General features: G+C 45.8%; 2 protein-coding genes and 1 non-coding gene across 3 annotated transcripts in view; 2 read left to right on the forward strand and 1 right to left on the reverse strand.

Moving 5' to 3' along the window:
- The window catches only part of LOC133242144 (myomegalin-like), a 65,303-nt gene extending 63,256 nt beyond the window's left edge, over positions 1–2,047 (forward strand). The window contains exon 8 of the mRNA XM_061408204.1: positions 1,816–2,047. Within this exon, the coding sequence (XP_061264188.1) occupies positions 1,816–1,907 (92 nt within the window). The 3' untranslated portion in view covers positions 1,908–2,047. The remainder of the gene's footprint in view (positions 1–1,815) is intronic.
- A 32-nt stretch (positions 2,048–2,079) lies between these two features.
- On the forward strand, positions 2,080–5,467 carry LOC133242150 (elongation factor 1-alpha 1-like). Its single transcript, XM_061408216.1, has one exon. The coding sequence runs from the start codon at positions 3,392–3,394 to the stop codon at positions 3,947–3,949; it is 558 nt and encodes a 185-aa protein (XP_061264200.1). The 5' UTR covers positions 2,080–3,391; the 3' UTR covers positions 3,950–5,467.
- A 2,884-nt stretch (positions 5,468–8,351) lies between these two features.
- Positions 8,352–8,423, reverse strand: TRNAE-UUC (transfer RNA glutamic acid (anticodon UUC)). Its single transcript has one exon. It is a non-coding gene; the product is annotated as a tRNA-Glu (tRNA).
- Between the last annotated feature and the right edge of the window lie 4,064 nt (positions 8,424–12,487).

Here is a 12,487-nt window from a genome sequence, read left to right on the forward strand (position 1 = left end):
TATAAATGAAAACACTAAGTGGCTTGCCCTGGGTGGGGCTAGTTCTCATCTTCTTGCGTGCATGCTCAGTCACTCAGTCATGTCCAACTCCTTGGAGACCCTATGGACTGTAGCCCGGCAGGCTCCTCTGTCTATGGGATTCTCCAGACAAGGATACTGGTTCAGTTCAGTTCAGTTCAGTCGCATCTGACTCTTTGCGACCCCATGGACTGCAGCATCCCAGGCTTCCCTGTCCATCACCAACTCCCAGAGCCTACTCAAACTCATGTCCATTGAGTCAGTGATGCCATCCAACCATCTCATCCTCTGTCGCCCCCTTATCCTCTCGCCTTCAGTCTTTCCCAGCATCAGGATCTTTTCCAGTGAATCAGCTCTTTGGATCAGGTGGCCAAAGTATTGGAGTTTCAGCTTCAGCATCAGTCCTTCCAATGAATATTCAGGACTGATTTCCTTTAGGATGGACTGGTTGGATCTCCTTGCAGTCCAAGGGACTCTCAAGAGTCTTCTCCAACACCACAGTTCAAAAGTGTCAGTTCTTCAGTACTCAGCCCTCTTTATGGTCCAACTCTCACATCCATACATTAGTGACTACTTGTCTGCAAGTGACTACAAAACCATTACTTTGACTAGATGGACCTTTGTTGGCAAAGTAATGTCTCTGCTTTTTAATATGTTGTATGGTGGGTTGCAATTTCCTGCTCCAGGGGATCTTCCTGATCCAGGGCCTGAACCTGCGTCACCTGCGCCTCCTACACTGGCAGGCAGATTCTTTACCACTGCACCACCTGGGAAGCTGTTCTTATCCGCAGAGCTATCTAATGTGATGCCCATTCTGGTAACTCCCTGGACTACTTGGTGCTGCCCCGAGGGCTTATGGCCTGACTGTCAGATGGTAGAGCCAAGGCTTCCATGGTGCCCTCAATAGAGGGAGAACCACATCCCACCTTCATGTCACTACCACATGCTCTGGATGCCACCTGCCACCCTCCTCCCCTCTCATGCAGATGGACCGTATTTCTACTTTCTACCCAAATGTTCTCCCTTGTCATGATCAGGAATATGGTGACCAGGGCCCTGACAACATCACAGCAGCAGCCAATTAGGGGGAAAGACTATGTTCCACAACTGGAGCCATTGACATGAGGGTGTGGCCCATAGTGACTCAGCCACATCAGACTGTTGTCCCAGTGCATGAGGCTCCCAGGTTTGGCCAAAATTTTGGTGGGTGAAGGGAAGTATATCTTTGAAAGCATCTGTTACCCAAATGTGTGACTTGTCTGATTTGTTTTTATTTCCAGAAATAGTATATACCTTTGGTTTCCATGGATAGAACCCAGAGTCCATACCTCAGCTCTACAACAAGAAAAGGGCCTTGAGGGAAGCAAGCTGGAGTTTTCAGACTTACACAGGGCAAAACCCAAACGTGGTTACTTCTATATCCCTCCTTTCTGTAGCAATACCCAGCTGCAGAATCACAGAGAGTGGAGAGTACAAAAATTGCTCAGACTCACACAGCCCAGTCTAGATAAGGTTGCTTCTTATGAGGTCCCACCTGCAAGTCCTTAGATTCACAAGTTCTAGGAGTGAAGCACACTGGGAAATTCACATTTCACATGTAAGTCCCTTCCCCAGATAACCAGAGGGTTACTGGCTGTGAACTGGATACCAGCTTGGTGTTTTTCTCTCTACTTTCACACTTCCAGTTGCATGTGAATAAGGAGGGGAAAAAATGTCAGTTTCTGTTGGGAGCAGTCATTGAAGAGAGTTCCCTAAATCCCTCCAGACCTCACTGTAGCTCTGTCTCTCCCCCGCCAGGTGCTGCACAGTCAGCTTCAGATGTGTCCCTCACCACCCCTCATTCATACACTGAGAGTCACTCTTCTGGCTCTGGTAAGGACATCTTGTGACATGACACCGGGAGGGTCTACAGGAATGTTTTCCAGATTCTCCAGTCGTATCCAACAGCGTTTGTGGGTGTAAACTTGGAGGCATCAGACATTACCTTTAAATGAATGGATCAGATTAATAAATTATTATTTAAAAATTATATGTATTTATTGAATGACTATAAAAAGTAAAATTTGTGCAGGCCATAATGGCCTGAAATTCAAAGAAAAGATTAAACAAAAAATACATTTCCTCTATTATCTCTCTCTATTTAGAGAACTAGATCAGAAAGGCCAATGTAGGGGGAAAGTTAGATCTATGGAGAGTGGGCCTGTGGGATCCTTGAGCCCGATTACATGCTTGGAAAGAAAAAAAACTATCACATGTGAAAATATAGTAGGATTAAAATCTAAATGTTTATAATGAAGACCATTTGCAAGACCCAGGTGAACACCATTTGAGAGAGTGACAGAAACTGTTTCTCAGAATCATGAAGATCAGAGTTGCCCCAAGCCTGGAGATAGTAGTTGTTGAATTTTCAAAATGGTAGAAATAATATATGTTAATATATATAGAAGAGTAAATTTTATTTTGATCTTTTTCAAACTAAGAATGGATTGATATTAATAAGATGACATGTCAGTTCAGTTCAGTCGCTCAGTCGTGTCTGAGTCTTTGCAACCCTCTGGACTGCAGCATGCCAGGCCTGCCTGTCCATCACCAACTCCTGGAGCTTGCTCAAACTCATGTCCATTAAGTCAGTGATGCCATCTGACCATCCCATCCTCTGTTGCCCCCTTCTCCTCTTGCACTCAGTCTTTTCCAGTATCAGAATCTTTTCCAATGAGTTGGCTCTTTGCATCTGGTGGCCAAAGTATTGGAGTTTCAGCTTCAACATCAGTCCTTGCAATGAATATTCAGGACTGATTTCCTTTAGGATGGACTGGTTGGATCTCCTTGCAGTCCAAGGGACTCTCAAGAGTCTTCTCCAACACCATGGTTCAAAAGCATCAATTCTTTGGTGCTCAGCCTTCTTTATGGTATAACTCTCACATCCATACGTGACTACTGGAAAAACCATTGCTTTGACTATACAGACCTTTGTTGGCAAAGTAAAGTCTTTGCTTTTTAATATGCTGTCTGGGTTTGTCATAGCTTTTCTTTCAAGGAGCAAGCATCTTTTAATTTCATGGCTGCAGTCACCATCTGCAGTGATTTTGGAGCCCAAGAAAAGAAAGTCTGTCACTGATTCCATTGTTTCCCCATCTATCTGCCGTGAAGTGATGGGACCAGATGCCATAATCTTTAAGTTTTTGAATGTTGAGTTTTAAGCCAGCTTTTTTACTCTCCTCTTTGACTTTCAAGAGGCTCTTTAGTTCTTCGCTTTCTGCCATAAGGGTGGTGTCATCTGCATATCTAAGGTTATTGATATTTCTCCCGGCAATCTTGATTCCAACTTGTGCTTCATCCAGCCCAGCATTTTGCAGTCAATGTAACAACTGAAATGAAGTCTGTAGAAATGCACCTTGAAGCATTGAGTGAAGCCCTTCCTGGGGACAATGTTGGCTTCCGTGTCAAGAACATGTCTGTCAAAGATGTTCGTTGTGTCAGTGTGGCTGGTGACAGCAAAAACGACCCACCAATGGAAGCAGCTGGCTTCCCAGCTCAGGTGATTATTTTGAACCATCCAGGCCAGATCAGTGCTGGATATGCACCTGTGCTGGATTGTCACACAGCTCACATTGCTTGCAAGTTTGCTGAGCTGAAGAAGAAGATTGACTGCCATTCTGGGAAAAAGCTGCAAGATGGCCCTAAATTCTTGAAATCTGGTGATGCTGTCATTGTTCATATGGTTTCTGGCAAGCCTGTGTGCCTTGAGAGCTTCTCTGACTATCCTCCCCTGGGCCGTTTTGCTGTGTGTAACATGAGACAGACTGTCACTGTGGGTGTCATCAGAGCAGTGGACAAGAAGGCAGATGGAGCTGGTAAGGTCACCAAGTCTGCCAGAAAGCTCAGAAGGCTAAATGAATATTATCCCCCAAGTCTGCCACCCCGGTCTTAATCAGTGGTGGAAGAACAGTCTCAGAACTGTTCATCTCAATTGGCCATTTAAGTTTAATAGTAAAAGACTGGCTAATGATAAAAATGCATTATAAAACCTTCAGAAGGAAAGGAGAATGTTTTGTGGACCATATATTTTGTGTGTGGCAGTTTTAAGTTATTAGTTTTTAAAATCAGTACTTTTTAATGAAAACAACTTGACCAAAAGTCTGTCACAGAATTTGAGACTCATTCAAAAAAAGTTTAATGAAAAATGTAACTTTTTTGTTACATTCAATTAAAGCTTTATTTTTTATGAGAATGAATGTTCTCTGTATTTTTTGTACTTTTTATTTTGTTTTGGGGTATAGCCAATTAACAACAACAGGACTCAGCCATACATATACATGTATCCACTCCTCCCCCAAAACCCCTTCCCATCCAGGCTGCCATATAACACTGTGCAGAGTTCCATGTGCTATACAATAGATTTTTGTTGGCTATCCATTTTAAATGTAGCAGTGTATACATCCTTATATAAATTCTTTTTAACACACACACACACACACACACACACACACACACACATATATATACCAAAATCACTGCAGATGGTGACTGCAGCCATGAAATTAAAAGACACTTGCTCCTTGATAGAAAAGCTATGACAAAACTAGATAGCATATTAAAAAGCAAAGACTTTACTTTGCCAACAAAGGTCCGTCTAGTCAAAGTATGGTTTCTCCAGTAATCATGTATGGATGTGAGAGCTGGGCCATAAGGAAAGCTGAGTACTGAAGAATTGATGCTTTTGAACTGGGGTGTTGGAGAAGACTCTTGAGAGTCCCTTGGACTGCAAGGAGATCCAACCAGTCCATCCTAAAGGAGATCAGTCTTGAATATTCATTGGAAGGACTGATGCTGAAGCTGAAACTCCGATACTTTGGCCACCTGATGCAAAGAGCCGACTCATTGGAAAAGATCCTGATGCTGGGAAAGATTGAAGACAGGAGGAGAAGGGGAGAACAGAGGATGAGATGGTGGATGACATCACCGACTCAATGGATATATGAGTTTGAGCAAGCTCTGGGTGATGGTGAAGTATAGGGAGACACCTCCATGGAGTCACAAAGAGTCAGACACAACAGAGCAACTGAACAACCAGAAAATATATGTATATCTATTTTATATATATGTCTGTCATATATATGACAGACTGTATGATTTCAATACCTTTATACCATGAAATTTTTATACCCTGTTTTATGTCCCTGAATATGTTCCAATGACTCCTAGTTTATAGTCTATGGGAACTTGAATAGAATTTGTATCCTGCTGTTGTGTGAAAATTGTATAAATCATAATTCTGTTGAATTGGTTCATAGTGCTTTTCAGGTCTACTATATCTTTCTACATTTCTGTCTATTCTATTTTTGAGAGTTTGATATTGAAACTCCAACTAAAAATCCTAATTTATCTACTTTAAAATAATTATAATATATAGGGGAAATATATGTAACTTTGTTCTGTATTTTCCAAGTCTCCTGTAAATGTGTTTATCATTCTTTCATAATTTAAAATAATGAAAAATGAGGAAAAATAATAGTTTCAATCAAGATTCTGTCACCAAGATGATTTCTCTCATGAGATCAGCCCAGGGCACAGAGGTAATCACATCTGTGGCTCATGGGTCGACTAATTCCTTGTTGCCACTTATAGCTTAAATTGAAGGTAGAATAAAAGAAGGTGGAGTGACAGTATTTCACTGAACTGGAAGGAGAGGAGACAGTTCTACCATTGTTCTTATTTCTGTGCCCTGTACTTACCAATCACTAATACTTTTGTGTAGTCTTACATCTGTCCTGGGCTTGGTTGCTCTGATGGCCTTATAGACCTTCCAATGCAGAGATTAATTGACTGAAGGTCCCAGCTATGCTTTAAAATCTATCTCTGAGGCCGCATCTCCCATGGGCTGCTCCCTGCCAATAACTGAGTGCAGTGGGGATGGAAAGGCAGACCCACTCCTGGGAGAGACAAGACTTTTCATTGGCTGACTTTGGCTCAGTGACTCCACAATGACTTTGATGAACTTAGACTTCATGGCAGGCAGTCTTGGACACCTTCTCTTCTCTTCTCTTCTCTTCCTTACTAAGTCAGATTTGCTTCATGACCTGAGGCATCTCTCATCATTCCCAAGCACCTTCCTATTTCCTTGCACACAGGTATTTTCCCTAATGAAGTCCTTGCACGTTTAATTAATTCTCACCATTTACTTTTTGGAGCATCTGGAATAACATGGATGTCATCCTGCCAGCCCCTTCTATGGCTATGTGCTGTGGGCACTTTGTACTCTGCTTTGTTCCAGACATAACTGTCTTGATATTACTCCTCCTATCTCACCCTGCCACACAGTCACAAGGGACTCCATGCACTGTTATCATTAGTAGTTTATTTATTAAGCCCATAAACATGGAAGGTGCTGTGTTGATCACCCTTTATTATTCTATAGTTATCTGGCACATATCCATGAACATAGGACATTCAGAGAACAGAACAAAACCTTTAAACCAGAAATGAAGGAATTTCATACTGACATCACACATTATGGGAATGCTTAGGAGTTTGGAAGCCATGTGATTTCTCAGCCTTAAAAAAAAAAGATGAAATCTTACCATTTGCTGCAACATGGATAGACTTGAGGGTATTAAGCTAAGTGAAATGTCTTTCAAAGGAAAACAAACAGCATGCAGTTTCACCGCATGTGGAATATTTTTTTAAATTTTAAAATGAACCATCTGAACCATTCAAAAACAAACATATAAACAGGTAATGGTTATCAGAGGGGAAGACTGAAGTGGGGAGGGAAAAGTGAGCAAGAAGAGTCAACTGCATGGCAAGAGATGGAAAGTAAACCTATTTAATGGTGAGCTTGCTGTAATGTATACAGAAGTCAAAATATACTGTACACATAAAAATATAGCTAGAAACCAAAAAATAAGTAAAATGATATCCTAGCAGGGTACAGAGAGCCTGGCAAAAGCCAAGGGGGCAGCTGCACTTCCCTGAAGGCTCTCTCCTGAGGTAGGTGGTTCTAGTGCTCAGTCTGGCCCACGACCCCACTTCCCACCAAGGGAATCTGGAGGAGGCTGGAGGGCAGCCTGTGCTGTGGAGGGCCAGGGATGACAGCCTAGTGGAGTTCCTACAGGCACTGGCCTGCACTGCCAAAGAGAGCTGAATAAAATACTGCCTGAAATTTCTTACAGCCTGAAGAGAATAGGGCAAGAGGGGCCACCTTGCAAGGACAAAACCTTCCCCAAGTCTTGGAGGACAAGGTCTCATGGGAGCTGGTTGAGAGGGAGATGCCAAAGGAGAAGAGCAATAGTGGTCCAACCAATGATCTTAGGATGTCTGCAAGTTCCTCTCAAATGGTGGAGCAAGTCAAGTATACAGAGAGAGAGTAAGAAAGCGAATATGGGAAAATGTTAATTGATGAATTGAGATGAAGAATATATGCAGTTACTCTTCTTACAAATTTTCGTAAGTTTCAGTGTGCTTTTTAAAGGAATAAGTACTCAGCCAGTTTCATGCAGCCATGAAATTAAAAGATGCATGCTCCTTTGAAGAAAAGCTATGACCAACCTAGACAGCATATTAAAAAGCAAAGACATCACTTTGCTAACAAAGGTTCATATAGTCAAGCTAAGGTTTTTCCAGTAGTCATGTAGGGATAAGAGAGTTGGACCATAAAAGAAGGTTAAGCACCAAAGAACTGATGTTTGCAAATTCTGGTGCTAGAGAAGACTCTTGAGAATCCCTTGGACTGCAAGGAGATCAAACCAGTCAATCCTAAAAGAAATCAATCCTGAATATTCACTGGAAGGACTGATACTGAAATTCCCATTCTCTGGCCACCTGATCGGAAGAGCTGACTTATTGGAAAAGACTGATGAAAAAACTGATGCTGATTGTAGGCAAAAGAAAAGGGCAGCAGAGAGTGAGATGGTGAGATAGCATCACCCACTCAATGGACATGAGTTTGAGCAAATTCCAGGAGACAGTACAGGACAGGCTGGTGTGCTGCAATCCATGGGGTGGCAGAGTCAGACTGGCCTTAGCGACTTAACAATAACAGAACAATTGGTACTCAAGTCCCAAGTTCTCTTTAGATGGACACTGAAGTGAGGCTTTAGGTTTCCGGTGAAGGGAGGAGTGGAGGCGAGGGGCTGTCCCGACTGCTCCTCACATCTCCCCTCTATCACCCTAGAAAATGCCCTGGACCCTGGGATTCTACCTCATTGGCTGAAGGATTTGATGCAGAGACTCCACTGCAACTGGACGGTGGGACACATAACACTTGTGGGCAGGAAGTGAAGATTGCTGGAGATGCAGCCAAAACTAAAAAAAAAAAAAAAAAGTAACCAGCCTTCCCTGACCGGGAATCGAACCCGGGGCGCGGCGGTGAAAGCGCCAAATCCTAGCCACTAGACCACCAGAGAACTACCTACCCCAGTTCTTATAAGTGACAACAGGAAGCCCGAAAAGAGTGTGTTGTGTCTCTCGCCCTCGAGTTCTGAGTCCCGCACTTCCCTCCAAGGAATTGTACCCGAAGAACGTTCCTTCCCTGCTTTCTCCAAATAAGCCCCATACCAAAAGCCGAGCGCTCTGAGAGACAGTATGACGCGCCCGCGAGGTCTGCCTGGTTTTTTCAAGTCCCCACGACTTGCCCAGTCCCGGCGCACCTCACAACTGCCCTGGTGACGCGCCTTTTCCCGGCGAGCGCGCGTGGAGAGCAGGTCGCCGGGGCGGGGGCAGAAGAGGCGGGAGGGCAGCCCCGCGGGTGAGACCTCGGGATCCCCAACGACACGAAAGACTCCTGGCGGGTGCAGGAACTGGGAGGGCTGGATGGAAAATTGCGAACAAGGCTCCGCGCCCAGACCTGGATCGTCCGGTCTTCCCCCACGACCTGCTGCCCTGCAGTTCTCCCGCCTTGGATGACGCCATCTCCAGCTCCCTGGGCTCAGACCTCCAGTTGTCCCGGACGCCGCGCTTTCCTCAGACCCACATCCAATCAGTCAGGACTTGGCGTTTGCTTCTCGGTCCATGTTTACTTCGGCCAACACAGTCCCAGTCCCTCCTTTTCGCGACTCTGGACTTGGGCAAACGACTCTCCCGAGAAAGGTGTTCCCTCGGGCATCCCCTGTGCCCCCGCTGCGTCGGGGAAAGGACTGCCGCCCCCTTCTCTTGTCCACGTAGGACGGGAGCGCATTGGACACAGCCGAAAAGACCGCGAATCCGCTCCTCTGGCTGGACGTGGGAGGTCCTGCAGGGGAGGAAAGCAGGGGAATCTCATGAAAGGTCCTGATCTAAAGCTATTTTCATATCCGCCTCCTTGGGGACTCAGACTCCAGCGCTGGTAAGCGTGCTGCCGCGCAGCTGCACCCGCGACTGCACTCGGAGTCCATGTGAAACCAGTCGGAGCCCCGCGGCCTCGGGGCCGGTGCGCACGCAGCCCGCGTCTTCCACCTGGTCGGAGCCCCTGAACCTCAGACAGGAAGGAAACGGCTGTGATAGCCGCACTAAGAAAAGAAGAAACCACTGCAGGAGAAAACGCATATGCATTCCCAAGTTTGTGAAACTTTACTTCTAAAGGAAACCAGGGACAGAGAGACACACAGACAACAAAGCATTAAATTCTTTCAGCAAAAAGAAATGCTTTCTGCCCACTGGCGTTATGCTGTGAAGTGAACACGGAAACACATCCTGCTTTCTGGGGGGAATTGCCTTTACCTCTCTTTGGTTCTAGGTTAAGATTCGTACTCCATGATCCGTTGAACTGGAAAATTATAAAAGGCAAATAAGTTTTAGACATCATACCGGGGTGGGAGGAGAGTTTAGGGGAGAATGGATACATATTTATGTACAGCTGAGTCCCTTTTCTGTCCACTTGAAACTATCACAACATTGTTAATGAGCTATACTCCAATATAAAATAAAAAGTTCTTTTTAATTTTTTTGAAGTTTCAGACATTGTAAACGATAAAGCAAAACTATCCTTAAAGAAGAACCTCAACCGATGAGGAATGAACCACCGTAAGATTTGGGTAGACCGAGCCTGGCTCCTCCGCGACTTTAGGCGGGGCCTGGTCTGCAAACGAACTCAGCACAGGCGGGGAAGAATGGCTCTGCCCGCGTTGATGCTCTCTATTTTCAAACAGATAAAAGACCTGAGCCGTCAGCTTTTACTGGGCTTCCTGCTAAACGTGAAAGCGTGATGGAAGTCTTGGACTTGAACTACAGTAGACAACTAGAATAAGCCACAGGGGCAGAAACCTGAGGAACCCGGTTTCCTGTGGTCTTTGCGGGAGAAGCACTGCGGCTAAAGGGCTGCGAGGAAAGAGTGCGCGGGTCAGGGGTATCGGAGCAGAGCGGAGCGCGGGTCCTCGGGTTTCCGTGTGGATTCGAAGCATCGATCATTTCCAAGAGCCCAGAGCATTGACCACCGAGGGCCACCGAGGCGCCGGGTCCGCAGCCCGGGAGGAGTAGCGTCCACACTTCTGGGCTGAGGGGTCACCGGGGTTCAAACACGTCTAACCCCCGGCTCCTGCGGCTTCTGGGAACTGGCGAGTCAGCGGTGGCGACCCTTGCACTCGGATGCATAGCTGTGAAACTGGAGACCCTGCCTTGGGTGCGGGACCTCCAGGCTAGACTGTTGGGGACCCAGGGACCTCGTTTCGGGGAAGGCGAGGAACCTAAGCCAGAGTTCAGTCTCCTCACCTGAGGGATCGCCTGTGCCCCTACAGTCCTTTTCCTTTCAAAAATGTTTGTGGCCAGGCGTGGTAAGAGGTACAGTTCTTGAGATGTGTTATTAGACAACAACAGTTATCTGGTTTCCGTAGTGTAGTGGTTATCACGTTCGCCTAACACGCGAAAGGGCCCAGTTCGAAACAGAGCGGTATGTTTACGTGCTTTTTCTTCTCCCTGAAGCTTACATTCACATTTAAACCCTCCCACCGCTCCTCTCTGCGCTCCCCACCCCAGTTGATAAAGAATCTGGCTGCAATGCAGACTAGGGTTCGATCCCTGGGTGGGGAAGATCCCCTGGAGAAGGGAATGGCTACCTACTCTAGTATTCTTCCCTGGAAAATCCCATGGACAGAGGAGCCTGACGGGCTACAGTCCACGGGGTCACAAGAGTCGGACACGACTTGATGACTAAACCACCACCACCCCCAACATACACATACCAAAAAAGAAAAAAAACTGGGCTAGAGAGATGGATTATAGAAGCGTGTGCAGTTGCACTTTCATGCCCCACCCACAAATACAGGAGGAGTTCCCTAATTACCTAAAAGCCCATTCAGCACTAGGAGCCAGCCCTCCTTTGTCTACTCTGAGTCACTTAGAAGACCAGGCCACAGAAAGTCCAAGGAGGGCACAAAGCCAGCTTCAGGTTAGCTTTCCTCTGGAAATGCCCTCACCTTCTCATCTGGTGCCTAAATCTCCTCTACACGCTGACAGGCATTTCATCTCTGAAAACCAAGGAGCTTTTCCCTGTGATGTTCACTCGGTTTTCCCCACCTCAGCACACCTGTGGAACAATTTGGTTTGCCTGACAGAACCTAAGAGACTGTCAACGACCCAGTGCTCAACCCAAAGACACACAGATGAAGGATTTCAGGCTCTAGACTTGCACGGAAAGGAGTCCTTACGCGTGCCATTATCAGGAGAGACCCTGGAGTCAGGTGAGAGATCAGGAAGCAGACCTATCCCCTCATCACCCACTGAGAACACCTAATATAAGGAAACTGAGATTCAGAAAGAGAGCATGACCTTGGCTCTGTTGTACACAGCACTAAAACCAAACCAAGAGGGACTCAGCCTGTCACCTTTCGGCCTGGCCTCAGAGCCCAAAGCATCACCCAGGAGGGAGAGTGAAGGGAGTTGAGCAGACAAGGGCTGGAGCCTTGCCCAGCTGCATGCAGCCCTGGGCCACTGGGACTCACCTCCTTTTCTGCTCTGCCACTCTCAGAAATTTAACCTTTACTGTCAGTTTTCAACTGGAAAAGCCAAATTAGAGGGAGGAGGTAGTAAGGTAATGTCTGGTTGCCTGGTAGCTACAATTTGGCATTGTTACTGCTGTGGTCTGGATTCAATTCCAGGTCAGGAAAGCTCTAAATTGCATTAAATCTTCCTCTTCCTGACCAGAGTGGTTTACTGCAAGGCACAGGCAAGACCCTGTGCAGGGTTCCTGTGGCCAGGTGCCCTTCAGGTAGGGGAAGAGAAACGTGATGAACCACCAGGACTTCTACCCTCCAGTCTTTTCTTCCTTTATTTCAGAAACCTAGTGTCTCACATATGGAATTTTCATTCAAAGAGAACCTGGGACTTGAGTTCTAAAAACTCATTAAGAAAACAAAAACATAAAACCTTTTAAAATACAAAAAAAATTGAAATCCTCACACTGTATATTCTGTCCCAACTGCACAGTTAACATTTTCCTGCGTTTGCTTTCTCACTTTCTTCATCTACACGATTTGCTCCATCATTTGAGAGTAACTTG

This window comes from Bos javanicus, chromosome 3, assembly GCF_032452875.1.
Source record: "Bos javanicus breed banteng chromosome 3, ARS-OSU_banteng_1.0, whole genome shotgun sequence".
Lineage (NCBI taxonomy): Eukaryota > Metazoa > Chordata > Mammalia > Artiodactyla > Bovidae > Bos > Bos javanicus.

What these genes read in the sequence shown, in the direction of transcription:
- LOC133242150 (XM_061408216.1), top strand. Translation starts at nt 3,392, where the DNA reads ATGAAGTCTGTAGAAATGCACCTTGAAGCATTGAGTGAAGCCCTTCCT.